Source organism: Notolepis coatsorum (assembly GCF_963971535.1).
Source record: "Notolepis coatsorum genome assembly, chromosome: 16".
NCBI classification, from domain to species: Eukaryota; Metazoa; Chordata; class Actinopteri; order Aulopiformes; family Paralepididae; genus Notolepis; species Notolepis coatsorum.
This window is the reverse complement of record NC_140180.1, coordinates 17,100,502-17,127,402: the sequence shown is the minus strand read 5'-3', so window position 1 is coordinate 17,127,402 and position 26,901 is coordinate 17,100,502. Positions and strand designations below refer to the sequence as shown.

General features: G+C 45.0%; 3 protein-coding genes across 3 annotated transcripts in view; all 3 read left to right on the top strand.

Annotated features, from left to right (window-relative positions):
* The first annotated feature begins 100 nt into the window (after positions 1 to 100).
* On the top strand, positions 101 to 5,704 carry atp5po (ATP synthase peripheral stalk subunit OSCP). The gene is made up of 7 exons (XM_084332308.1): positions 101 to 179; positions 521 to 565; positions 665 to 775; positions 1,639 to 1,768; positions 4,475 to 4,587; positions 5,199 to 5,285; positions 5,538 to 5,704. Exons 1-7 carry the CDS (start codon positions 153 to 155, stop codon positions 5,646 to 5,648), a joined length of 624 nt encoding a protein of 207 aa, XP_084188434.1. The 5' UTR covers positions 101 to 152; the 3' UTR covers positions 5,649 to 5,704.
* Positions 5,705 to 6,314: 610 nt separating this feature from the next.
* LOC311243183 (UPF0461 protein C5orf24 homolog) lies at positions 6,315 to 9,474 on the top strand. Its single transcript, XM_084332307.1, has 2 exons — positions 6,315 to 6,525; positions 6,832 to 9,474. Exon 2 carries the CDS (start codon positions 6,835 to 6,837, stop codon positions 7,507 to 7,509), a length of 675 nt encoding a protein of 224 aa, XP_084188433.1. The 5' UTR covers positions 6,315 to 6,525; positions 6,832 to 6,834; the 3' UTR covers positions 7,510 to 9,474.
* A 6,072-nt stretch (positions 9,475 to 15,546) lies between these two features.
* Positions 15,547 to 26,901, top strand: part of nsd1a (nuclear receptor binding SET domain protein 1a) — a 35,055-nt gene continuing 23,700 nt past the window's right edge. The window contains exons 1-9 of the mRNA XM_084331258.1: positions 15,547 to 15,808; positions 16,482 to 17,458; positions 17,842 to 17,983; positions 18,477 to 18,649; positions 19,611 to 21,636; positions 22,224 to 22,345; positions 22,916 to 23,138; positions 25,382 to 25,482; positions 25,610 to 25,669. Of these exons, the coding sequence (XP_084187384.1) occupies positions 16,499 to 17,458; positions 17,842 to 17,983; positions 18,477 to 18,649; positions 19,611 to 21,636; positions 22,224 to 22,345; positions 22,916 to 23,138; positions 25,382 to 25,482; positions 25,610 to 25,669 (3,807 nt within the window). The 5' untranslated portion in view covers positions 15,547 to 15,808; positions 16,482 to 16,498. The remainder of the gene's footprint in view (positions 15,809 to 16,481; positions 17,459 to 17,841; positions 17,984 to 18,476; positions 18,650 to 19,610; positions 21,637 to 22,223; positions 22,346 to 22,915; positions 23,139 to 25,381; positions 25,483 to 25,609; positions 25,670 to 26,901) is intronic.

The window sequence follows — 26,901 nt, the reverse complement described above, 5'->3', positions numbered from 1 at the left end:
TTCTGTGGTTGCGACCCGCCATTAACTCCAAGGAAGAAGAAGAAGAAGAAGAAGAACCTAGAAGCACCATAGACTACAATACCCACAACAGCGCGCTTCACTCAAATACACATGCGCACTTGAGTCGTACCCTAGACAGTTGAGAGGAGAAAATGGCAGCATACAGAGTAGGGCAGCAGGTAAGACATTCAATGATTTTGGTCATGTAATCCACTAAATTGGCTCGCAGACAGTTGCATATTTGTAACATAACAGCTGGTTGTTTTATTTTCCAGTTTTCTTTTCATACAATGCCGAGACTTAAAATGCTCTTAGATTATCCACGAGGCCTTCAATGACAGCGGTACACAGAGTTCTAGCTCGCTGGTCATGTAGCTCTCTAGCAGCTAACCTTGCGCAGAGTTTGGAAAGTCATCCAGTGCACGTTTAACTAAAGGTGTCGAGAGTCGAGACTAAACGTTCTAGTGCTTTTGGATTGAAATCCTATAATATAACGTTATATATTTTCTGCTTCCTCTAGGTCCGCCAGTTCAGCTCGTCTGTGATCAACCGATCACTGATCAGAGTAAGCCTTACAATTTCAAGAAATCTTCAATCTGTCTTGCTTAAATTACACTGCGCCACTTTGGTTAAATTGGCATTAACCCATTTGCCCCTCCGTTAGCCTCCCATCCAGATCTATGGTTTGGAGGGTCGCTATGCCACTGCCCTCTTCTCAGCTGCCAGCAAGCAGAAAAACCTCGACCAGGTGGAGAAGGAACTGGTAAAGGTGTCTGTAAGTAAAATAAAAAATAAATGACGAGCACTATTTTGCACTTGCATTCGTTGTAATGAAGGGTACTAATCTGCTCAAAGTTGCTTAATTAATTCAGAGCAAATGGATGATCACAATGTTGTATTAGAAACCACGGACCACTAGCCAATATTATTATTATTGTCAATAATCCAATGTATAGTGTTGTTTGTACAGTTGTACAGTGTCCCCCACCCACCCCTCCTACCCAACCCCCCCCCCCACTCCTACCCAACCCCCCCCCCCCCACCCAACCACCTCCAATGTACAGTCCCCCCCCACCCCCACCTACCCAATCCAATGTACAGTTTCTACGTCTAATGTATATACTCTTTTCTTTCTGGACTCTTTTTGTATAACAAACAGTACTGTAATTGCAAATCTGTTATGTCATAAATGTATAGATGTAGCAGTACTGTCTATCGGTATGTCATGTATGTCACATATGTTACGATGAATTGAAAATGGGGGACCCTGATGTAAACAAGACGAAAGTCTTTCTCTGGTCTGCATCCCCTTAACAATTGTATGTATTGAGCTGTACTGTACTGTACCCATTCTGCAATCTGTTAATAAAGTTTTCAATCAATCAAAGCCTAGCTTAATAACTCCGGGAGAGTTGTTTTTGGACAACAGCTAGGCCAGTGGTCCCTATCCGCTTCCATTCATTTGTGCTAAGCTAGGCTAGTTTGTAGTCGGATAGCTTTCTACTGAACGCACAGAGGAAATTGGTATCTGTCTTCTTGTCTGACTCTGTTAGCACATTTCCCGTAATGTCGGTGTGTTCCCGTGTTAAAGCCTCACTCACTCCTAGGACAGTGATTTAATGTGCTTTGTTCCCTTAGGGTCTGATCAAGGAGCCCGTGCTGAAAAGCATCGTAATGAACCCCCACGTGAAGCGCAGCATCAAACTGAAGATGTTCAGCGAAGCTCTTACGAAGGCGAACGTCCTTCCCATCACTCAGAACTTCATCAGTGAGTTAACATGTTGGTCAGGAGGGCCAAGTGGCTGCTATGGATCCCTGTCTCACCCCAGAAACTGACTTGGACGGAAGCGACACGGACGGGGAAATGCACGCTGAAGGGCACTAACACGTTGTCCACACCAGATGCGCCTGCTGCAGAGCTCTGCACGGTTGTAGGGATAATAGTAATTTGCATCGAGACTCTGTAGAAATACACTGGGTGATTTAACTCGCAGCATCTCCAGAATACATTCCCAAAAAAAACCTGTGTTTGCTCTAAGCGCCAACACTTATTAACCACTGCACAAATGAAGTTCCGAAAGGAAAATAAAGTAATTTGAAGTTGAACACAATAACACATGCTTCTCACGTCTGCTTAGTCCGCTCTCGCTTCCTATCCGTTTCAAGGGGCCAGCAAATTGGGATGCAAAATATGACCTTGATATGACCTTAACCCTTTCACTGCCACACTACCGCAGGTTAACCCTTTCACTGCGACAATACACAGAAGGTTAACCCGTTCACTGCCACACAACAGCAGGTTAACACTTTCACTGCCACACTACAGTAGGTTAACCCTTTACTATCATAGTGTGGCAGTGAAATGGTTAACAGCTCCAACTTTGCACTAGTAGCACTGGAGTTACCTACTGAATATTTTAGTAGCACCAGCACAGAATTTAGTAGCGCCGCCACCACTTAAATTCAGCATTCAGTACCATGTATTGATGGTTTTCTATTTCATTACCCCGCCCTTATGTAGATTAGATTAAAATGTATTGTCATTATACAGTACAACGAAAATAACTTTTGGATCCAACCAGAGTGCAAATGTAACTGTAAAGTGCTATAGTAATATACAATGTACAGGTAGGACCTACTTACTCCTGAAAGCCTAAAATCGGTATAAAGTGTCATTGTCATATCTAAAAAGATAAAGCCTCTATACTATATATTCTCTGCATTTATTGCACTTTTATACTTTTCGAAAATTCATCTTACAGACTTTGACTTGTGGACTTTTTTTTAAAATGTTAAATTAAATGTTTGACCGAAAGTCCAATTATTCTTCTGCTTGTCCACAAGCCTTCATATGTGGAGATGTCTGCCTTTTTCTCAATCGCCTACTGTCTCAATTGTCCTGATTGTTATCATTTTGGGGCTACTGTCGCAGAGAGAGAGAGGCAGCTGGCTGACCACTCCGGATAGTAGTAGTAGTTTATTCAGTCATCACACAATACAATATACATAATCATTTAACAATCTTTGATTCAGGCAGTGAAATGCCCGATAGGCATTTCTACAGAGAGCAAAATATCAGGGGGCATATTTCCAAGTTGTGAGCTGGCTGACTACTCCGGATAGGCATTTCTACAGAGTAAAATATCGGGGGGCATATTTCCTAGTTGTGCTGGTGCTACTAGTTAAAATGTTTAATAGCATTATCTCGAAGAATGGTCAAACTCTAAAGCCCTGCTTAGAAATATCCAAACATACAATAATATAAAACATCCCTTGTTAAGACCTCATATACCGGTGTATATATATTAGTGCTGTCAATCGATTAAAATATTTAACTCAATTAATCGCATGATTGTCCATAGTTAACTCGTGATTAATCGCAAATTAATAGCATATTTTAAATTTTGTTTTACCTTAAACAGACAAGTTTTAATACATACAATCAACATGCGAGTCAACAAATGCTTGCTTTATGCAGCCATTTAACACAAAAGGATGACCCTCATGCATTGCAAATTTGCATCAAATTCAAAACGGAGTGATGCACAAAATAACTTAAAAGAAAATAATAATTTAAAACGATGAATAAAGTGTGCATGAAATAATAGGGGAAAGAAAACGTTAGGAACTTGTTACATTCACCCACACAAGGGCTGAGTAATCACACACCCCCCTCTCTCTCACACATACACTTTCCCAGCTCTCTTTCTCTCTTGCCCCTTCCTCATCTCGCTCGTTAATAGAATCTGGCGATAACGCGTTAATACTGCGTTAACTTTGACAGCCTTAATATATATATTTAAAATGCACAATATATCCCCCAGGTTATCCCATACAGTTGTGGCAGCTCATCATATTGTCACAGTTTCACAACAATTGGTTATTTTAGTTTAAGGTAATTTGCTTACCGGTATATACCTGATAAGTGTAAATAAGTTTCTGCTCTGATTTTAAGCTTGTGTGATATTTAAGGATGGAATCTGTGCTGTCAAACAGCGACCTCTAGGGAAAAGAGCCCTGCTTGGTATTGCACTTTATTTACATGTTTTGTTTTAGTTTGAAGTGTGGGTTGAGTCGGGATAGGGGAGGGGTTGCAGCTCTGCCGAGAGATGTCTGGAGAAATTCACAGTATAATAAATTGACAAACTCTAACCCACACATCAGACCAGACCAAAACAAAACATGTAAACAAAGTGCAATACCAAGTGGGGCTCTTTTGCCTAGAGGTTGCTGTTTGAAGGAATCACACCTTTTTAATGCATGGTGATTTATAAACTCTGGAAGATTGTGATGGGACGACCGCTGCTGAAAAACTATAGTATAGAACTGTTTTTTCTAATAGTTAGAATTCTATACCAGCAATGGTGCACAGTCGACAAACAATCATCCAGAGTTTTCCAATGAAATGGAAAAGTTACTACTTGAAACCAATTAAACTTGTTTGTTTGTTTGTCTCCCCCCTACGCACACACAGGGGTTTTGTCTGATAATGGGCGTCTGCCTTATACCGGTGCTGTCATCACTGCCTTTGGCAAGATGATGAGCGCCCATCGAGGAGAGGTCACCTGCTCAGTCACCACTGCTCTGGTGAGATGTGTTCAACTGGAGGGTGGGCTTATTGAAATCTGTATTATATATAATTGTATTACACAGCCACAAATGTGTGTGAGGGGGCATTTGAATCGCTTGTGCCTGATTTGTGGGCGTTTGTCTTTGACTGGGATAAGTCGCACATTGCTTATCAAATTGGACTTGAGCTTGGTGGATGGGTTGGCCGTCAGCCAAGCACCTGCACCATTTAATACTTTTCAAAGATCCACGGCACAGATCCAAGGTCAATGTTTTGGCTTATTGCTGTATATTGTACCAACCCAAGGACCAAGATGGTGACCGATTGTACTGGCATGGTGACTGAACGGCAGGCTTGTAGACGGATCAATTAAACCGATCCTATTACCTACAAGTCGTCCATTGGCATGTTATTCGCTGTGCACTTAACCCTTTCACTACCACACTACAGAAGGTTAACCTTTCACTACCACACTACAGATGGTTAATTGCCTGGCTGACTGTAGTGTGGTAGTGAAAGGTTAACCTTCTGTAGTGTGGTTGTGAAAGGGTTAACCCCTTGTCGTGTGGTAGTGAAAGGGTTAAGGTTTACATTCAACCATCCCGTTTTGTATTTGGATCTTTTTCAGCCTTTGGATGAAGTCAACCTCACTGACCTGACCGTTGCCCTTAATGGTTTCCTTAAGAAGGGAGAAACCATTAAGCTGGAGATCAAGGTAAGAACGGGGACAACTTTGGATACAGTGACTTCTTGGGGGTGTTATTTATAAATAAATGAAATGATAAAAAGATTATTTATAGAATGTGCAAGGAAAACAAGACTCCTCAAAAGGGCTCCCCAGAAGAAAAAATGCCAACTGAAAGCTAATGTTAGCCATCAATAGATAACAGTTTATGTTGTTCTGTAGTTTTGCATTAAATATAATTTCTTCCTGGTTCTGAGCGTTCTTCTTCTCTTGTCTCCGCAGTCCGACCCCTCCATCCTGGGTGGCATGATCGTCAGTATCGGGGACGAGTATGTGGACATGTCCACTAAGACCAAGATTCGGAAGCTGACCAAGCTCATCAGAGATTCCTAAGTTCTGTGGACTTTCAACATGAATGACTGGGAGTGGGGGGCGGGTTTGGGGGGTGCTAAAAAATGTACATTGCTACCTGTTTTTAGCACTGCAATTGCTATAAAAGCAGCGTCTCTATTGTAAAATTCATATTAATGTATTAAAAAAACGTACATCATAATCGTTGTGGCTTTGTCATTCACATGTTCACTTATAAAGACAAATGCTGAAAATATGGAAATGGAGTTGTATTCACAATTTGCCCAAAGGAAGCTGTTGAAGTTTATTACTTATTTGATTAATTTACTATTAATTAAACCATGATTTTGTTCATAAATCATTCAGAGTTTTTTTTCAAGTTTGAATATAATATGAATGTGCAATTATATTGGGATGGAACTAATGGCATGGTTTTACCAGCTCATGTAAATGATAAAAGACTGAGGGAAAATTTTCAGGAAAAGTTTCCTGCCAAAGCGACGAGCAGCATTCGCAGAATTACCGGCCACAGCCAAAATGGATAAACGTCACCACAATCTTTCCACAACGTTGTCTAGCGTTCATCTTTTAAACTCGGGCTTGTTTTGTGTGTAATTCATTCAAACAAAGCAACTGCGTTTCCTTACCGTCCCTTGCGCATGCGCTTTGAATGCTTCTGTTTTATTAATTTTTTTTCCCAGACGAAAATGGCTGCCTTTCTCATCTAAAACCTCTGCTAAAAAGAACAAATAAGCATGAAATAACGGCCGCAAATCGCAATCCGCCTTCAAGACGACATCCATGGACGCCAGGGCGTAGATTGCATGCCTCAATATAAAGATGATGTGGCTGACAAAGAGGGAAAATGTATCTGATTCTAATTTAACCATTTCCATTCCATGATCCGCCTACAAAAAAGGTACGAGCTATTCGTTTTAGCTTAAAAACATTTGTAGATTCGACATGTTTAGTTTTTTTGCTCGTTTAGATTTCGTTGCATAACGTATTCAACTCACTCTACTCTATAGTTTGTTTTGTAATGTATTATGTACTACAAAGCTACGATGCTTAAGTCTATAGCTAGCTCGCCAAAAGTAGGTTGTTCAGAAAAATGTTACCCTTTCGTTTGCTCTGTATGTGCGCGTGCGTGCATGCTTGTGTTTGTGTGTAAAGAAAGAACCTATTTATGGACAGTTTCTATTTCTCTCTTCTGAATCCTTAACAGAAAATGATGCACCAGGTGACCAGCAACAGTAGTGACTATTGCATGAGTGGATTGGCTGAAGACTGCCAGCACTCTACCAGCCACTTTGACTTATGCAGCTCACAATCCACCAAATTCTACCCCTCAGCCCCGAACCCCAGTTTGCAGCTTTCCCTCCCCGGCTTACCCCCTTTGCCCCAGGGCATGCATAAACCCATGGCATGTCAAATGCAAGAGAGCCAGAATGACTTCCAGACCCAGACGGTGAGGATCAGAGGTACTGAGGTCTCGGGGCCCGACGCCTCCAAGAAGAAGAAGGGCAGCACAAAATCAGGCCGAAGAGGGAGACCGTCGGGGACCACGAAGTTGGCCGGTTACCGTACGAGCACTGGACGTCCGCTTGGCACCACGAAAGCAGCTGGGTTCAAAACCAGCCCCGGAAGGCCTCTTGGCACCACCAAAGCGGCAGGCTATAAGGTCAGTCCAGGCAGGCCCCCTGGCAGCATCAAAAGTCTGGCTCGGCTTAAGAAGCTAGAGTTCAGCAGCTGCGACGGCACCAAGAAACTAGACTTCAGCAACTGCAGCATCCCCAAGAAACTGGACTATACTGGCTGTGATGTTGCAGCCTTCCCTTATGCCATGATGCAGAAAAGAGACCTGTGTGATCCCAGTGGAAAAGTGGAGGAGGCCAACGAGTAGCTCTGCAGCAGGGGTTCTACAGCAGTAGTTCTACAGCAGCGGTTCTACAGCAGTGGGTCTACAGCAGTGGTTCTACAGCAGTGGTACTCACACCCTCCAGCTCGCAAGTCACATGTGGCTCTTTGATGACTATGTTGAGGCTCTTTAGTAGTCTCCAATTTCGATTTTTTTGAAAACGTTTTTAAACGGGTGTTTCAAAAAGATTTTGCCCATGACATTTTCCAGTAGGTGATAACTCATTCAAACCTAATTTTCCATTACTTTACAATCACTGACCTATCAAACTCTTGACGCCCCCCTCTCTGAATTAACTACCAACCGTGATCTCGGGTTTCACGCTCTACATCAGTGCGCACTCATCTCATCCTGTCAGTGGGATGCTAACGTGAAGCTAAAATTATAAAAACACAAGAGCAGGCTACGGGACATTCACTGATGAGTTGCATTTGTCTGCTTTGTGAAAACACCCCATGTCCAGTAACGAGGCCTACCGATGAGGCTAAATAACTGAAAAAGGTCAAACAGAACTGAACCGCCCTTCCGGATCACTGTTTCCATGTAGCACAGGGTCCCGATTACAAAAGTATTGAGTTGCAGGAGTGTCACAAATTCCACTGAATGGGGTAAAGTCCTGTGTTTTATCTCTGTTGCAACTGTTTACAGACTAATTTACTTTTCTACAGTAAACCTGAAGTTCTTTCTTTCTCCCTCCCTCCCCCTCTTCTTCTGTTATGTGTTTCTCTTTATCTCTCTGTGAATCTCTATCGCCTCTCTGTTACTCATGTTCTCCCACCTGGAGAACTGTGTGCGTCTCTCTCTCTCTCCCCCCCCTGTCTCTTCCACCATCAGACTGTCTAGCATACAACATTATTCTATTTCTACGGTTATTGACTTTACTACATACATGGACTTTGCGCTGATAGACTGACAGTAACCCTAGGCTACTACAGGGACACTTGAGGCATTTGAATTGCCGGGGGGAAACCCAGTAACTATACACTGCTTGTGATTTTTGCCATATGTATCAATAGTTAAGGTTGCCATGGTAACAGTAACACATCTCAGTAGCCTACTGACACAGCACGTAGTACATGATCATGCTTTTTCATCGCTTGTAAATCGCCTATTTGGTAGCCTGGTGTTGGTTCGGTTGAGGAACAGGGTGTTTTTGTAACGAGTTGGCCAAGTCTGAGTACCACTGCTCTACTTCTTTCTGCCCACTTGCTTGGAGCACATTTGTGTGCATGACATGTGCAAGAGGATGTTCTGTAGAACGTTCCTCACAAGATGTGGGAAGAATGACCGTTTCCTCATTTAAAATCGGCTATGAATGACTTTTCATTGTACAGTGTTAACATTGTCATAATCTTCTATTAAAAAAAACAGACATCACTCCTTATTTAGAAAGTATGTTATCCTGTTTGACAGAGATGCATGGGAATACAATACAATCAATATAGGAATGAAAGTACATATTCATCTCACTGGAGAATTAATCGTTTATCTTTTTATCATGAATTTGAGTTACATTATACTGTAAAATGTAACATTACTAGTATTCATTGTCTGGTTCATTTCCTACATTCATACAAAATGCATTTTTTGTATAAACATGAAACATTCAGCTTTTTCCTGAGTGTATGTGGAAGTGATGTTGTCCTTTTTGTGTTGTCAACTGTGACATGTATGTATTTCCTTTTTTTCTACTGTTATACATGTTTTTATTTGCTTCAATTGAAAAACTCAACACATAAAAATCCCTTGAAGACTTATTTCTACACTTTGTGAATATGGTTTTGACTATGTATTGTAATCGCCTCTCTTATTTGTCCTTTCAAACTCTCAATAAGAAAATCCAGATCGAAATATATGTTGTTATGCCGTTCATTAGAAAAAAGAAAAAAACAACAGAAACTGCTTTGTGGACTATGTATTAAAAGCTGATATACTGTATGTGTAACCAAAATAAAGGAAGAATTGGTAATATTTTGATTCTTCAGTCACCCAAATTCAAAGGATGTACTTCTTCCAGCCAACACAAGAGGTCTCACGTCCCCAGACAAGTCACCTTCCTGTAATCGGTAGCCCTATTTACCCTTTGTTCAGTCTGTCTATTATGATACATTGAATACATGCATTTATGTTGTGGTAATGGGATTGAATAATCAGCTGATTGTAATGCCCGTTACTCCGAAAACAGGAGGGGGACAGACACACAATCCAACCATATACATACAAGTGAACACCACTGATTCACACAGGGGGCGAACAGCCCATACTTCTCGCATACCTAACGTTACCTAGTAATGGCTTAGATTTGACTACTACTGCCAGCCCGTCAACCAGAAAGGTAAATAGGAAAGCTTGTCAAGTCAAAACAAACGTTTACCTAAACTTGCCTTCACAGAATTATAATAATGAACGAATGGCCAGAGAGAGAGGTAAGTTCTTCTCCTGTCAAGTCGTAGTGCTGCTTGATGGGCTTTGTGTCCCAGGCTCGCGACGAGGACCTGCGCTGGGCCACTGGAGGAGCGCGTGCCCATTGTGTGCTCCTTCGTGCTTTGAGACGACATTTTATATGCGAGCGTCTTCCAAGCGACACATATCGGTTTACTTTATTGTGCATGATCACGATAACGTGGCCGATGATGGGCACCATTTGGTTGTTTTTTTGCGAAGCCAACTGGTGAATTCGTCCCAATCATGGTATTTTTTATTGCCACTGACTTTCTTCTTTATTTTACTTTAGCGCCTAGCGGCCTATTTCCTCATGATGTCAAGAGAGCCAATATGGCGCATGGACTTCGTTTGACCACCAGATAGGCCGTATGCGCGCATTACTGTCAATGTTGTGAATTTTCCATGTGTAGGTCTCTAGCTTTCACTTATTAGTCAAAACACGCGGACTATGACAACGGGACTAACATGGGGTGTCTGTTAGAAGACCCGATTTGTTGAATATTATATATCATACAATTCACCCACCGGGGTATGTACTAGAATTAAATACTTATTTTGGTGTAAAAATATATATATATAGTTATAGTGCATGGCATGTTTCCCCCACTTTCTACATATACCTGGATTTGTGTCTAAATTAAAAAGCAGTGCGTGAATGTGTGTGTTTGTGAGAGAGGAGGGCTCGCGCCACGGCCCTCTGCAGGGGGGGGGGGGGGGGGTAGGAGAGGAGGGCTCGAGCCACTGTGAATGTGTGTTGGTTGGAGAGGATTGATTGATTGAAAACTTTATTAACAGATTGCAGAATGGGTACGGTACAGTACAGCTCAATACACACAATTGTTAAGGGGATGCAGACCAGAGAAAGACTTTCGTCGTGTTTACATCAGGGTCCCCCATTTTCAATTCATCATAATATATGACATACACGACATACAGATAGATTAGGCAGTACTGCTACATCTATACATGTATACCAGATTTACAAATACAGTACTGTTTGTGATACAAAAATAGTCTAAAAAAGAGAGTATACATTTGACGTAGAAACTGTACATTGGAGGAGGTTGGGTGGGGGGGGGGGGGGGGGTAAGGAGGGCTCGAGCCACTGTGAATGTGTGTTGGTTGGAGAGGAGGGCTCGAGCCACTGTGAATGTGTGTTGGGAGAGGAGGGCTCGAGCCACTGTGTATGTGTGTTGGTTGGAGAGGAGGGCTCGAGACACTGTGAATGTGTGTTGTGGAGAGGAGGGCTTGAGCCACTGTGTATGTGTGTTGGTTGGAGAGGAGGGCTCGAGCCACTGTGAATGTGTGTTGGGGAGAGGAGGGCTTGAGCCACTGTGTATGTGTGTTGGTTGGAGAGGAGGGCTCGAGACACTGTGAATGTGTGTTGGGAGAGGAGGGCTCGAGCCACTGTGAATGTGTGTTGGGAGAGGAGGGCTTGAGACACTGTGTATGTGTGTTGGGAGAGGAGGGCTCGAGCCACTGTGTATGTGTGTTGGGAGAGGAGGGCTCGAGCCACTGTGTATGTGTGTTGGTTGGAGAGGAGGGCTCGAGCCACTGTGTATGTGTGTTGGTTGGAGAGGAGGGCTCGAGCCACTGTGTATGTGTGTTGGTTGGAGAGGAGGGCTCGAGACACTGTGTATGTGTGTTGGTTGGAGAGGAGGGCTCGAGACACTGACTGTGTATGTGTGTTGGTTGGAGAGGAGGGCTTGAGCCACTGTGTATGTGTGTTGGTTGGAGAGGAGGGCTCGAGCCACTGTGTATGTGTGTTGGTTGGAGAGGAGGGCTCGAGACACTGTGTATGTGTGTTGGTTGGAGAGGAGGGCTCGAGACACTGTGTATGTGTGTTGGTTGGAGAGGAGGGCTCGAGACACTGTGTATGTGTGTTGGTTGGAGAGGAGGGCTCGAGACACTGTGTATGTGTGTTGGTTGGGAGAGGAGGGCTCGAGCCACTGTGAATTGAATGTGTGTTGGGGAGGGAGGAGGGCTCGAGCCACGAGACCCTCTTCTTGGGACCAAGTAAGGTTTTGTCGATATTCCAATGTACAGTTTTGCTTGTACAGTTGTACAGTTTCCCCCCCACCCAACCCCCCCCCCAACCACCTCCAATGTACAGTCCCCCACCTACCCACCCCCCCAACCTCCTCCAATGTACAGTTTCTACGTCAAATGTATATACTCTCTTTTTTAGACTATTTTTGTATCACAAACAGTACTGTATTTGTAAATCTGGTATGTCATAAATGTATAGATGTAGCAGTACTGTCTATCTGTATGTCATGTATGTCATATGATGAATTGAAAATGGGGGACCCTGATGTAAACAAGACGAAAGTCTTTCTCTGGTCTGCTGCATCCCCTTAACACTTTGGATGCCACGGGTGAACATGGTCAAAACATGGTTGAATGCCAGCACCCACTTCAATGATAGCGTTGTGAACGCATAAACTCTATCTTAAATTATGGCTATGTGTCTAATCTGGCCGTCATTATCAATGACTTGTTTGCAGTCAACATTGTCGAAACGGATTGTTTTTTTAATCGGTTCATTTCCGTTTTATACCATTTGAAAAACCCTCGTTTTCTTGAAAGTTTCAGGAAAATATAAAGATTCTGTGATAAACAGCCTTTACTGGAATATTCTGGAATACACAAAAAACGTTGTAATTTTTCTGCCTATTTATGAATCGTTTTCAAATAAACACTAGATTATCGATAGTATATATGTGTACTTATGCACACTAGAGAAGCGAGCTGAAAAATCTATTCTCTCATTTTCTGATCAGCACACACACACACACACACACACACATATGGGACACGCTGATATCTCTGTGAAAACCGATCAGATTATCCTAAGACTGGTCAAATAGATTCCTTACCTCAGATCAGATGTTCTCCAAAAAGATTATTCCAATTCCTGATCGCCATTCCAAATATCGATCGCGTTTATTGATTCAGCGCTGGGTACTGGAAATACAGATTCCACGCTGTTCTGAGTGTCGGCGAAGACTTGGATCTCTTCGGATGGCTTGCCGAAAAAGTAAAATGAGGAAACTGGATTCCCCCCCCCCCCCCCCCCATCAGTCTAATCCAATTGATTGATTGATTGATTGAAAACTTTATTAACAGATTGCAGAATGGGTACAATACAGTACAGCTCAATACACACAATTGTTAAGGGGATGCAGACCAGAGAAAGACTTTCGTCTTGTTTACACCAGGGTCCCCCATTTTCAATTCATCAGGACATATATGACATACATGACATACAGATAGTCAGTACTGCTACATCTATACATTTATGACATACCAGATTTTCAAATACAGTACTGTTTGTGATACAGAAGGAGTCAAGAAAAGGGAGTATATACATTTGACGTAGAAACTGTACATTGGAGGAGAGGTTGGGTGGGGGGGTTGGGTACACTGGGATATTGACAACCATACTGGGTAATTTACATTGGAGGTGGTTGGGGGGGGGGGGGGGGGCACACTGTATAAACAAGCAAAACTGTACATTGAGGGGGGGGGGAGACTCTGTACAAACAAACAAAATTGTACATTGGACTATTGACAAAACCATACTAGGTAAATGACTGTACATTGGAGGGGGTTGGGTTCGGATATTTACAGGGGCCAGTGTTGAATTGCAGTCTCCCGTAGGTGTCTCTTGAGAGAGGTTTTGAAAGTGGGTAGTGATCCACATTCCTTTACAGCTTTGGGTAGGGCGTTCCACATTGATGTGGCATAATTGCGAAACGTGTTTAGTCCCTTATTTGAGCCGAATCTGGGTTTAACATGATTTGTGGAGCTCCCTCTGGTGTTGTGATCGTGGTATTCACTGACCTTTGGGAAGTATTTTGCCATGTACATGGGTACCTTGGTCGTGTAGTGTATCTTGTAGACCAGGCCCATTGCAAGTTGCTGTACTCTGTCATCTACTCTAAGCCATCCTAGGTTGTCAAAGTGGGCAGGGGTGAGGTGGGTTCTAGGAGTAAGGTCAAGCAGTAGTCTGACCAGTTTGTTTTGAGATGTTTGTAATTTTGTTTTTAGCGCCTTTGAGGTGCTTTGGTACCATGAGGTGCAAGCATAGTCGTAGTACCCCTGAATGAGTGCTCCTGCCAGAGTCTTCAGGGTATTCTTGTTTACCAGAGAGGAGATCCGGTACAAGAATCGAGTTCGTTGGTTGACTTTTTTTATTACATTGGATGCCATTTTGTCACAGGAGAGATTAGCCTCTAGGATGGAACCCAGGTAGGTAATTTCATCTTTCCTTGTGACAATATTGTCACCCACTGTAACTGAGAAGCCGTCGGTCTTGCTGAGTTTGTTATTTGAACCGAAGAGAATGGACTCTGTTTTGCCCATGTGTAATGATAGTTTGTTATCAGCGAGCCATATGCAGATTCTGCCTAGTTCCGAGCTGAGGGTTTTTTCAACCTGTAACTTGTTCTTGTCAGAGACCAGCAGGGCTGAGTCGTCCGCAAACAGGAACAAGTTGCAGTCACAAGCTGACGACATGTCATTTGCATAAATTAGGAACAGTAGCGGTCCTAGTATGCTTCCTTGTGGAACACCACAGCTCACTGTGAGAGGGGGGGATAGGGTACCGTTTACCTCCACCATCTGTTCCCTCCCCTCAAGGTAGGATTGCATCCAGCTCACTGATAGACTATCAAAACCAATTGCTTTTAGCTTGTCAATCAGAATGGAGTGATTGACCGTGTCAAAGGCCTTTTGTAGGTCCAGCATGACCATGCCGCAGTATTTGCCTGCGTCCACCTCTTGTTTGATGTGGTCATTCAAATAGAGAAGGCATGGGGTGCAGTACAACAGGGAGAGATGATAGGGGGCGGTATTTTCCCAATGGAGCTCAGAGAGAGGTTGCAGCACTAACGTGAGACTAGATTGATGAAATATGAATTCAAATCGCTAATAAAAACAAAAACGACAAACAAGCGCTATATGTCGTCTCTGGCATTCAAAGGTCGGCATGAACTAACATATAGCGTGTTACCTGTGCGTGTTACCTGTACCTATAGCGTGTTACCGTGTTACTACCATGTTACCTGTTACCTGTTTATTGCACAATGTTGTTTTTATTGGATTCTATTATATGTTGTACCACTGTATTGCACATCGTTGCGGGCAAGACCACCCGCATTTCATTGTATACTTGTATGCCGTGACAAATAAAACTCTTGACTTGACTTGTCATTGGCACTCAAAGTGTTAACAATTGTGTGTATTGATTGAGCTGTACTGTGTATTCTGCAATCTGTTAATAACGTTTTCAATCAATCAACCAAACCACTGTGAATGTGTGTTTCTAGAGAGAGAGAGGAGGGCTGGAGCCTCGGCCCTCTCTCTGCAGGGGGGTTGGGTAGCTGCTGTGCCGATTGGTTGCTCGCCGCTCACCAACACACAGGCAGTCTGCGGGCTGCTCGGGTTAACACAACCAGGGGGCACTTCGATAGAGCAGGCACACACACACACAAAAACACGTAGTAAATAAGATACCGAGATTGATAGGGGACAAATTGTTGGCACACTTTGAAGGATATGGTGTGTGACAAAGTATTATGGCGAGATTTCAATTTTCTATTTTGTCTTTTCTTGGGGGGGTGACAGTTTTTTTGTGTGTGTTGGAGGGCCGCCGCTGTGATGAGGCGGTGAGGTGCAGAGAATGAGAGCCGCTCTGCCTCGGCCTAGCAGCGCCGCTGCAGCTGGGATCCTCCAGCAGTGCCGCTTTCAACAAATCAAGAAAAACACACGCTGCTGTGTGGCCACTTCTTCTAAAACACCCGCTGTCGGTGTCATCGGGACCGACCTCCGAATGGTAAGTTTCTCTCGCCTTTGTAGTTTCCCCAACTTGTTCGCGATCAGCACCCTTTTGTAAGTTAATGGTAGCTTCCTATGTCTGGTAGCCTATTTGTGTGAGCAGCTCTTGTTTCTGAGATGGCACGGTGTCACCACCTCTGCTACTGCTGCTGCTTGTGTTGTGCGTTGTTATTATTATTATTGTTGCATTGGCTCATATTTAGACCTGCTATCATAACCAGACAAAGCGGGTTATATGTTCATACTTTGTGTGAATCGATACGTGGACGACGCAGGTCAGTGTCCTGTGTTTTTGTCTTCTTCTGCCTACCGACGGCCTTTTAGAATGGAGGCCAGCAATGTCGGTGTATTATAGTGTATGTGCGTGTGCGTGCATTGCTGCCCTCCATTCTAAAAGGCCGTGTGTGTGTGTGTGCGCGCGCGGTGCACGGTATTATGTTTCCTTTGTAGCCCTCTGTCGCACTGCATTTGTGGTTGTCGCTCTATGTTTAGCGATTGTGACAGGTTGTATCCGTCAGCCCATTGTTTTGTTATATTGTAGTGTGTACAGTGCACGGCCCCCAAAGTTAACCTTGCATGCACTTACTGATCACATCTATAGTCAAAACAAAAGCCTGCTACGTGCAACATTTGTTATGCAGGCCTAACTTGTACCCTTTCTGATTTGACAGGAAAGAGCCATGACAACATGAATAAATCTTCCAGACGGGCTGTTCGGGGAGGCTCAGTGTTTGGCTCGGGCCAGCCAGAGCTGAGGCCCCCCAATGGCCGCCTTACCACCACTTCCTATGGAAAACAATGCAGCACTGCGAAGCGGGGCTCGGACCAACCGCCAGCCGCCCAACTTCCACCCGCCGCCCTCAAACAGGCACCTGCCCAGGGGTACAGTCCGCCGAGGAGGATCCAGAACCTCAACGCGCTGGTGAACAGGGCCAACTCGGCTCGGCGCCAGAGGGACAACCGCGCCAGGAAGCACTTGCACTCTCCGAGCCTGATCAGCGACGACGATGAGTTTGAGACCCCTTTGGTCGAACTGCCCCCCTCTCCGGGCAACGACGAGATGGAGCCCTTCAAGGGCCTGAACAAGAACGGCTTCTCCCCTCACAGTCCTGACAGCTTGGAGCGCTGCTCCCCTATCCCCAATGGCTACTTGCATTTTGAATCCACCCTGTTTGACGGTGGGGACATGAAGGAGGAGGACGATAAGGAGGAACGTGTACCTTTTCACCACTCCTCGAAGTCGAGTCGCGAGCGGACTGTGACCGCTTCCTCCGGCTCGGGGGCGAACAATCGCAGCCGCACATACAAACCCGCCGTCTTTAACTTGATGGCCAAGACTGACATAAAGGAGGAGGACGATGAGGAGGAACTTGTACCTTTTCACCACTCCCCGAAGTCGAGTCGCGAGCGGACTGTGACCGCTTCCTCCGCCTCGGGGGCGGACAATCGCAGCCGCACATACAAACCCGGCGTCTTTAACTTGATGGCTAAGACTATATCTGAACTCAACCCCACGCTGAGCCCCAGCGCGCTGCCCGAAATAAGCATGGGAGACGGGTGGAGTATGGACGAGGACTCGGACAGTGACAGCGAACTCGCCTCTACTCCTGACCACGGTCTCATCTCACCTACTGGCAGCAACTCCAATGTGAGTACGGATTGGGTTCCTCAACTGCGCAGCCTCCTGTACAAACAAACTTAACACAATGTTATCAAACGCTATCTGGTACTCTGAAGGCGCTGGGTTGGCCCAGGCGTTACTCAGTGGGATTGACCTTTTGACCCCGGTACCCTGTCCTAGAATTGTGAAGGAGGATATATTATTTTGGAAAACGTGTAAATATTCTGCGCATTGTCTCCTGCACGTTTGTGTAAACTATGGATGAGTCAGTCGCAGTCAACCAGCAACTGCTACCGGGTCTGACCCTTTTAGCTCAACTGGTTAGTGCAGCCGCCTGTGGATCCTACGGTCTTGGGTTCAAATCCACTCGGTTACATTTTGTATTAATGTATTTGTGTTTTCCGGTGCAGTCCAACAGCCCAAAGAAGAAGCCTCTCCCGGCGGTGAGTTATTTGGAAGGGGACTTGGTGTGGGCCAAGTTCAACAGACGCCCGTGGTGGCCGTGCCAGATCGCCTCTGAGCCACAGCAGGGGTCGCACACCAAGATGAAAGGTGAGCTTTGATTTTTAAAGGAACACGCCGACATCGTGGGATATGCTTGCTGGCTGTCTTCTCCATAGTAGAGACAAGAAGATTGATACGAATTTCCTCTCGGTAGAAAGATATCCGGCTGCAAGCTAGCCTAGCTTGGCACAAATGAATGGATACGGACCGCTAGCCTGGCTTAAACACTGGCAGAGGTGTTTTGGGGTCATCAGCGAGGCTAGCTGGTCCGTATTCCGCTTCCGTTCCTTTGTGTTAAGCTAGGCTAGCTTGTAACCGGATGGGCATGGTAATAGTAGACATAAATATAGGCAATACAATTATAGTACAGTAGAAAAGTAAAAATAAGCAGTTTAAACAATATAATTAACTCTGAATATGAGCAAATAGGCAGTGTAATCTTAGGTGCAGGTGGGGGGGTCTTTATGCCCTATCGGTTATATTATACAATACAATAAATATGGTCAATAACAATATTGTCATTATTTGTTGTCGTTTTTAGCACCCAGTCGCAGACCGTGCCGCATGTACTTCCTGGAGACGATCGGGGAGGTAGCGGAACACTCCTGGGTTCCGGGGAAAGTCATCCTCCCCTTTGCGGCGGGCGACCAGTTTGACAGCCTGCCGGTCCTCCGGCGAAGAGGGAAGCAACGGGAGAAGACCTACAAATATACGGTGACTAACTTCACGCGGAAATGTCTCAAACGCCTTTAGATTAGATTCAAATGTATTGTCATCATACAGCAAAAGTACAGGGGGCGACAGTGGCTCGGAAGGTAGAGCAGTCGTCTGGCAATCACAATGTCGATGTGTCCTTGAGCAAGACACTTAACCCCTAATTGCTCCCGATGAGCAGGTTGGCACCTTGCATGGTTGCCTCCGCAGTCGTTGTGTGAATGTGTGAGTGAATGGGTAAAAATGTGAGGAACAAATTTTAAAGCGCTTTGGATAAAGCGCTATATAAAAAAATTAAATGCAGCCATTTACAGTACAACGAAAATAGGTTTGGCATCCAACCAGAGTGCAAATGTAATAGTAAAGTGCAATTGTAAATTAATATACAATGTACAGGTGATTAAACTGGGTATAAGATATACAAATGAGTACTAAGTATATTGAGTATAGTGCTAACCAGATGTATATGTACAGGATTGTAGTGTAATATGTACAGTGATACAGGTGTAAAGACAGTACGGTAGTAGTCATACTGGCCAGCAGTGTAACTAGTAAGAGTAGGTACTAGTACTATCATACAGAGCTATGGGTTATATGCAGTATAAGTAAGTATATAGAGGTGTTATATGCAGGTATATTCAGACAAGTATGGATATATATGGTAAATGGCTGCTTTTTTATATAGCGCTTTTATCCAAATCGCTTTACAATTTGTTACTCACATTTGACCAATATAAGAATATAAATGTAAATATGCGTTGTAGATGGATACTTTATTAATCCCCTTGGGGAAATTCAGGTATCCAGCACTGTTGTACATTACAGAGTATATGGGCAGACTATATAGTATGATGTGGGTAGTTAAGATTATTATGATTACAGTGTAGGGCAGTTGTAGAAAGTGTAATTCACATTACAAACAAACGCCGCCTCTGAACCATATCTATTCTGTTCTCTGCAGATACCCAAGAGTCTGTTGACCGCGTGGAAGGTCAGTGTGGCGGAAGCAGAGTACCTGCTCCCGATTCGGCAGCGGAACGCCGATGGCATCCCTGGCACGTGTCTCAACGGAGAAGAACGGCCGCCGAACCTTGCTGAAAAAGAGCGGCTCCCCACTCACCCGCACGCTGAAAAGGTGCGGCCGCCCAGCCTGCTGCCTGCTGAGAAAGCCCAGAATGCTTCCTCTTTCTCTGTGGACCTCAGCAGGCCCTCGTCTCTCAGCCCCGCCCCTAGACCCCCGTCACTCAGCCCCGCCCCTAGACCCCCCTCACTCAGCCCCGCCTCCAGACCCCCCTCACTCAGCCCCGCTCCGAGACCCCCGTCGCTCAGCCCCGCTCCTAACGGAACGGAGCACCACCCCGTCACGAACGCCGCCGTAGAGCAAGACGGTAAAAAGAAACCTTGTAAGAAGAAGAAGAAGAAATGCTTGTCTGACATCTTTGGCCACATAGTCGGTGGATCCAAGGTGCCGTCGACGATCGGGGACGTGGTCAATCGGCTTCACTCGGCAGCTGAGCGAGACGATCCCAAGGACTCCCCGTACTCGGACCTGGACTCTGTCCCGATGCTCCATCGTCCTAAACGGACGGAGGTGACGCCCACGAAGGGCTCTGAGAGATTAGTCTGCGAAGAGCAGGATTCTAAAAGGGTGAAAGGCGAGTGCTCTGAGAAAAAGAGCTCCCCTAAGACCGTGGCTCCTGCCTTTTCCTCTAGCATTTTGTCAAATAAATCACTATGTAAAGACGGCAAAAGGACAAGCGTTACGACGTCTAAACAGGGTACGGGCGGCGCTAATGAGCCGCTAGGTGGTTCTCTTGACCAGCACTCTCTGCACCTCCCGGCCAGCAGTCGTCTGATGACGAGGGCCCTGAAAGCGGAGGAAGAGACGGAACTCAAGGACGCGCCGGCCTCCAGCCAAAACTCGTCGTCCGGCGCAGATGAGATTTCCCAGTCGCCTAGCAAGGTGCTATCCCCCGCAAGCCACAGTTCGCCAAAAAGGCGCGCTAGAAAGCCGGATAAAAAGAAAATTCGCAACGGCTCGTTGATAAAGTCGACCTCTTCGCCTCCGGATTCCGTCGCGCGGCCCGTCAAGATCAAGACGGAGAACATCGTCTCGGACATCTCTTCCTGCTCCTCTCCGTCCCGGACCCTCTCCCCCATGGACGCCTTCCAGGACATCAAGGAGCTGACGTTCAAATCCCTGGTGAAAGAGGAGCGCGGCGACTCGGAGACATTTCGCCCCGACTCCAATTACAAGTTCAGTACCTTCCTGATGCTCCTGAAAGACGTGCACGACACCAGGGAGAAGGAGGGCAAGCCCCTAATCCTACCCCACCCGCCCGCCCTGATCAAAGAGGAGCCCATGGTCATCCCTACCCAGGAGGCGCTGAGGGGTTCCGCCGAAGGCAACTGGACACCGGCGGTCAAAATGGAGAACGGTCGGCTGGGGAACCCCCCGGCATCCAGAGGCGGCGCGGCGGCCAAACCCAGGAACAGGACTAAAGCGATCATGAAAAACGACACGTACAAATGTGAAGGCATGCCCGTTCTCACTCGAGACGCGGGCTCATCGGACAAGCAGCGTAGAAAACAGCGTCTGCCTGCCAAGTTGAAAGTCCACATACCCGGCCTGTCCGCCGAACTGGCCGATCTGGCCTACGGGAGGGAGTTTGTTAGTGGCCACGCTGATCTAGCCGAGCCTGTGTTCTGCCCCCCCCTCGTCTCGGTCTCTCCCCCGGCCAGCTACCTCGATAAAAACTCTGATTCCAAAGTGGCTCCAAAGAAGCGGTGGCAGGTGGTGGACGCGTCCCCGGGGAAGGCGGCGGCAACGACGACGACGACGGCCGAGACCGGGGGTGTCGTCGGTAAGGCGCCTGCCGAGGTGAACGGGGTCTACGGAGACGCCCCCCCGGCGGGCGCGCCGGATGTTACCGGGTCCGGTGATCTAAACCTGGACGGAGAGAATTCGGAGACTAACGACAACCTCGGTGAGGTTCAAATTCTCACTGTGCCAGCTCTCTGCACAGTGATATAGCCTACTGATTTTACAAGTTAAAAAAATATACTAACCAATAACCATCATACTTGTCTTTTACTATCATGTCTTTGCTACCAAGTAATCTACCTTGTAGGGGTGTAACGATGCATCGATTCTTTTTTTTGTGTGTATTGTTTTTATTGACCTATAGTCTATTCATGCTGAGTGAATCAGTTCCCCCAGCCACATTTGTGTATTCAAAACTTTTTGGGGAATTAACTGATGGAAAATTAATCGAATCGAATCGTGGTCAAATTAAGAGATTTCATGATTCATTGAATCGTTGTGAGGTCGAATCGTTACACCGTCCCCTACTACCTTGCCTATATCACTACCTAGTACCTACTATGCTAATGTGTCTTTACTACTATGCACTGAAGACTGGAGCACCCAAGTCTCAACACTTTGACAAACATTGTTACTTAGCTGAAAGAGTTGTACCCTTCCTGCTGACTTGTTGTACAGAACTTGTAACTTGCTTTGGATAAAAGCGTTGGGTAAATGTAAACGTATATTTGGGGCGTTTGTTTCCCACAGCACATTCGGAAAACAAGCGGCTGCGGAAACCAAGTAAGCGGCTCTTGGAGTCGTCCGCGGAGTACGAACAAATATTCCCCCCAAAGAAGAAATTAAAGAAGAACACGGAGCCCTCCAAGATGGTAGAGTATCTGTCTTTTCACCTAGACAATGACATATCACACAAGAAAACAGTCAAATACCATTTAAAATAGTATTAAAACAGCTTTTGACAAGGGATATTTGAACAGATGTAGAAACTGTTGACATGTATGAAAGTAGTTTTTTTTTATGCTTTTCAAATGTGATTTGTAAAAGTGAGTTTTAATTATGAGGTCAAATACTCTGTATTGGGACTAATGCATTACAATTTAGTTAGATGTTAAATTAGTCGTGTATGAACAAATGTGTGAGCATATAGTGTGTACAGTACTAAGTATTCTTAGCTATCAAGTAGTTGATTATTGTATATTGGAGCTTGTATTGCGTGTGTGTACTAGTCCAAGTCTCTAGTCCTCTAGTCCTGTTGTAATGTTATATGTTAAGTATTATGTTGCACGTCACAATGTAAAACATTTTCTGGACCCCAGCGAGAATAGCTACTGCAATTGGGGGATCCTAATAAACTAAACTAAACCATATCGGGAACCACAACGTATGACCTGTTCTAGGGAGAATCCTAATGAATTCCATTTGCCCCATCTGTCCCACAGTGCACCGGTACAGGCGGCGATACGCAGCAGGAGGCGACAACAACGGGGCCCTCTCGTCTCGCCGCCGCACCGGAGGTCGTGACCTCAGCCGCAGCCTCCGCTTCTGTGGAACCAGCAGCCCTGGAATGCAGCCTGTCCCGGGACGGGCTCCCCCCTGTAGCACGCTCGTCAAGCCCCGTCCCCACGGAAACCGCAGAGGGGACGGATCTACCTCTCGACTCTGGTAAAGAGATACTGTGTGCAGTGCTTTTTCAAAGCGGGGCCCTTGGGAAGATTGAAGTAGGACTCTCTCACTATTCTCTGGAAGTGTCATATGAAACCAAAGCCCTCTCAGGTCTGCTGGGCAAAATGTAAATGTTAAGAAAACAACACGGTAGGCTAGTAGTTTAACCGTTTCAGTGCCACGGACGACATATCTCGTTTTATCAGCCCCCCCCTCGTTGAGTGCCCACGATGACAATTATCGTTTTTTTTTTATCCACTTTTTCTCCCATTTTCTATATTTTCTCCCATCCCAATTTCGTATCGTCCAATTCAACCCTCCCCTGTCACGGACGCTGTTTCTTGCCTCCCACAAGCCGGCTGCAATGTGGACTAAGTCATACATAGCACAAGTCCCCTCCGGTACTTGAGGTAACAGCAGTCGCATATTTTCACCTGCGCAGCTCGATCTCCAATGTGTATTAGTATGAACGACCAGCTAAACTGAAAGCAATGTGGAGCGCTGGGCTCGAACAGGCGAGCCCAGCGTCTCCGCATTCGTGGTGAGCGCCTTGCCCACTACGCCACGTAGCCGCCGACAAATATCGTTTTATTGTTTTATTAGCGATCTGATTTCATATTTCATCAACCGAGTCTCCCGTTGGTACAGCAGCTCCTCCAGGAGCTCAGGATGGAAAAAAGCGCCCCCTATCGTCTATCCCTGTGTAACTGCAGGTCAGTCGCTTAGACTGACCTGGGATCTGTAGATATGTAGAGGCGGAGCCAGCTGGTTCCTTGTGCTGGCAAGAAGTCTGATCAACATGGAAGTCATCGCTGGACGGGAATCAGCCTGGAATATATATTCACAGCAGCCAATACTCAATCAATAAGCGTGATCGATATTTGGAATGGCGATCAGGAATTGGAATGATCTTTTTGGAGAACATCTGATCTGAGGTAAGGAATCTATTTTACCAGTCTTGGGATAATCAGATTTGTATTCGCGGAGATCTCAGCGTTTGCCCTATGTGTGATGTGTCTGTGTGTGCGCGATCGCTGATGAGGAAATAAGAGAATCGATTTTTCAGCTTGCGTCTCTAGCGTGCATACGTACACATATACTATCGATAATCTAGCGTTTATTTGAAAACGATTCATAAATAGGCCGAAAAATTACAACGTTTTTGTGTATTCTAGAATATTCCAGTAAATGTCTTTTATCATGGAATCTTTATATTTTCCTTGAAAACGAGGGCTTTTCAAAATGCTATAAAACGAAAATGAACCGATAAAAAAACAATCCGCTTCGACAATGTTGACTGGAAAACGAGTCATTAATAAGCGACGGGCAGATTAGACACATAGCCATAATTTAAAACATAGATTAGGCGTTTTTAACGCTAACATTGAAGTGGATGGTGGGCATTCAACGGGGTAAATCAATGTTAAGCAAGGGCTCTGAAAGTGTTAATGATCTTAAAGCAGGATAAATAATATGCCCTGGAAAAAACTAAAACGCTTCTCAAGTGTATGTGTGTGCGCATGCATGCTTTTGTTTTGGTGCATGTGTGCTACATTATCAAGTATTTATTTAGTATTAAATTACATCATCAATCATACACCTTGGTAGGAAAATGACAGGTGATTGCAATCTAATAGCAGGTGGTCATCATTAAATGACAACCATGGCCACTGAGCTCCATTGATGGTATTTGCGCCATATTGGTGAGAAATGCATCATGAGAATACTAATATTCTATCTTGTGTTATGATGATGGAATAAAGTGATTGTAGGGGTCACTTTATGCATTACGTATTTATTATGACAAAAAAAGTTTTGTTTTGACTTGTGTTAGTCCTCATTGGATGTGTCACACAAGAGGGCATTCATAATAATAGCTTATATAGCGCCTTTCAAGAAGCCCAAGGACGCTTTACAAGGCAAAAAATAAAGACACGCAAGGAATAGACTAAATAAATAGTAATAACAATAAATGACAGGGAGACGAGTCAGACGACTAGAGGCCATGGGCCTTCCTGATCAGGTGGGTTTTCAGGGATGTCTTGAAGGAGTCCAAGGATGTGGCAGAGTGGATCTCAGCCGGGAGAGGGTTCCAAAGGGTGGGGGTGGCAGGGGGGCCGCCATGCTGAATGCTCTGTCCCCAAAAGTTTGTAGGCGACAGTTTTCTTTGTTGAGGTGTAACTGTTTTGTGGATGGATGAGAGATCAGCCGTGGTCACCTTAGGTTTGCTCCTTCCTCCCCAGCGCCAGTATCATCCCAAGAGAGGAAGAGGCAGAGGAAGCCGGCACACAAAGTCCTGGAATGCACCATAGAAGAAGTGTCTCTCGGTCCTCCAAAGAAGAAGGTGTGTTGGAAATGGTTTCGACCAACAAAAGCCAATGTGATTTTATTTTATTTCTTTGTCTTTTTTTGGGTCGGTTTACCGTTTATTACATTATTTTCTACTCTTTGTTCTCTCCTTGTTCTTCCAGGAGATAAAAAGACAGAGTGAAATTACCTCGGAGGTCAAGTCGCTAGTCACAGACTCTCAGGTAAGTACAGTGGCTCAGGTTCCCGGTTTGATTCCCACTTTTCCCAGGCAGCTTGTCGAAGTGTCCTTGAGCAAGACACTTAACCCCTAACTGCTCCCGATGAGCATGTTGGCACCTTGCATGGTTGCCTCTGCCGGCGGTGTGTGAGTGAATGGGTAAAATGTGAGGAACAAATTGTAAAGCACTTTGGATAAATGCGCTATGTAAATGCACCATTTTCACAAAATCAAAACATACTGTCTGTTTTGACAATAAGATCCATTCAGAGTTGTTAATAAGCCATTCTAAATGTATCGTATTGTGCCGAATATAAGACAGGGTTTTTTTTCTAGAGGAAAAAAGTGAAAAGGGGTGTCGTCTCATTTTCGGCGTCTAGACTTTTAAACGTCATTATATTTATATATTCACAACAGATCGTGCCAAACGAGTGTTCCCCAAGCGAGCCACCATCTTTCTCTCTGTGCGTTAACCCTTTCACTACCACACTACCAAAATTAACCATTTAATGGTTAACCCTTTCACTGTGACAATACAGAAGGTTAAACTGCCACATGACAAAGGGTTAACCCTTTCACAACCACACTACATAATGTTAACCCTTTCACTGCCACACTACAGACTGTTAACTGTCTGTAGTGGGGTAGTGAAAGGTTAACCTTTTGTAGTGTTGTAGTGAAAGGGTTAAGTGACTCCACATCCGAGAGATGCAAGAGTGTAGGGTAGAGCTGCCGCGGTATTGATGTTTTCCTTACCGCACAAATTTGCGAAATATTTCCAACCGCTGCGGTTATTACCGCACACACACACAAAAAAAGTTTGAATGCATTTTTTTTTGTAGTCTACTCTTTATAGCATATAGCCTGCCTCTAGTCTAAATGTCTATCTTTAGAGGATGACTTTGCAGCATGAATATTGTTTGGGATTCGGCAAGCACGCATTCGTTAAAAGTGAAACACGGATTCGAAGTATCCCCTCTGTGTCGCGACCCTTTCTTCTTCTTCTTATTATTATAACGTTACTACTTATGATTACAAAGGCATTCGTTTTGTGGCATTACGTTATATAGTTACACGTTCGTATTTACCGGACCATAGCAAGGCAAGCGTTACTCAATTCATATCTCAGTTCCTTTCTTTGCTCAGAGCGTGCAGAGTTGTACCCATTCTGCGGTCTGTTAATAAAGTTTTCAATCAGACAAGTGTATAGAACGAAGGGCTTTTATTATAACATTT

Coding starts and splice junctions, on each gene's coding strand:
- atp5po (XM_084332308.1), top strand. CDS start 153: ATGGCAGCATACAGAGTAGGGCAGCAG. Junction 1,769..4,474: donor CATCACTCAGAACTTCATCA/GTGAGTTAACAT, acceptor ACGCACACACAG/GGGTTTTGTCTGATAATGGG. Junction 4,588..5,198: donor GCTCAGTCACCACTGCTCTG/GTGAGATGTGTT, acceptor GATCTTTTTCAG/CCTTTGGATGAAGTCAACCT.
- LOC311243183 (XM_084332307.1), top strand. CDS start 6,835: ATGATGCACCAGGTGACCAGCAACAGTAGTGACTATTGCATGAGTGGA.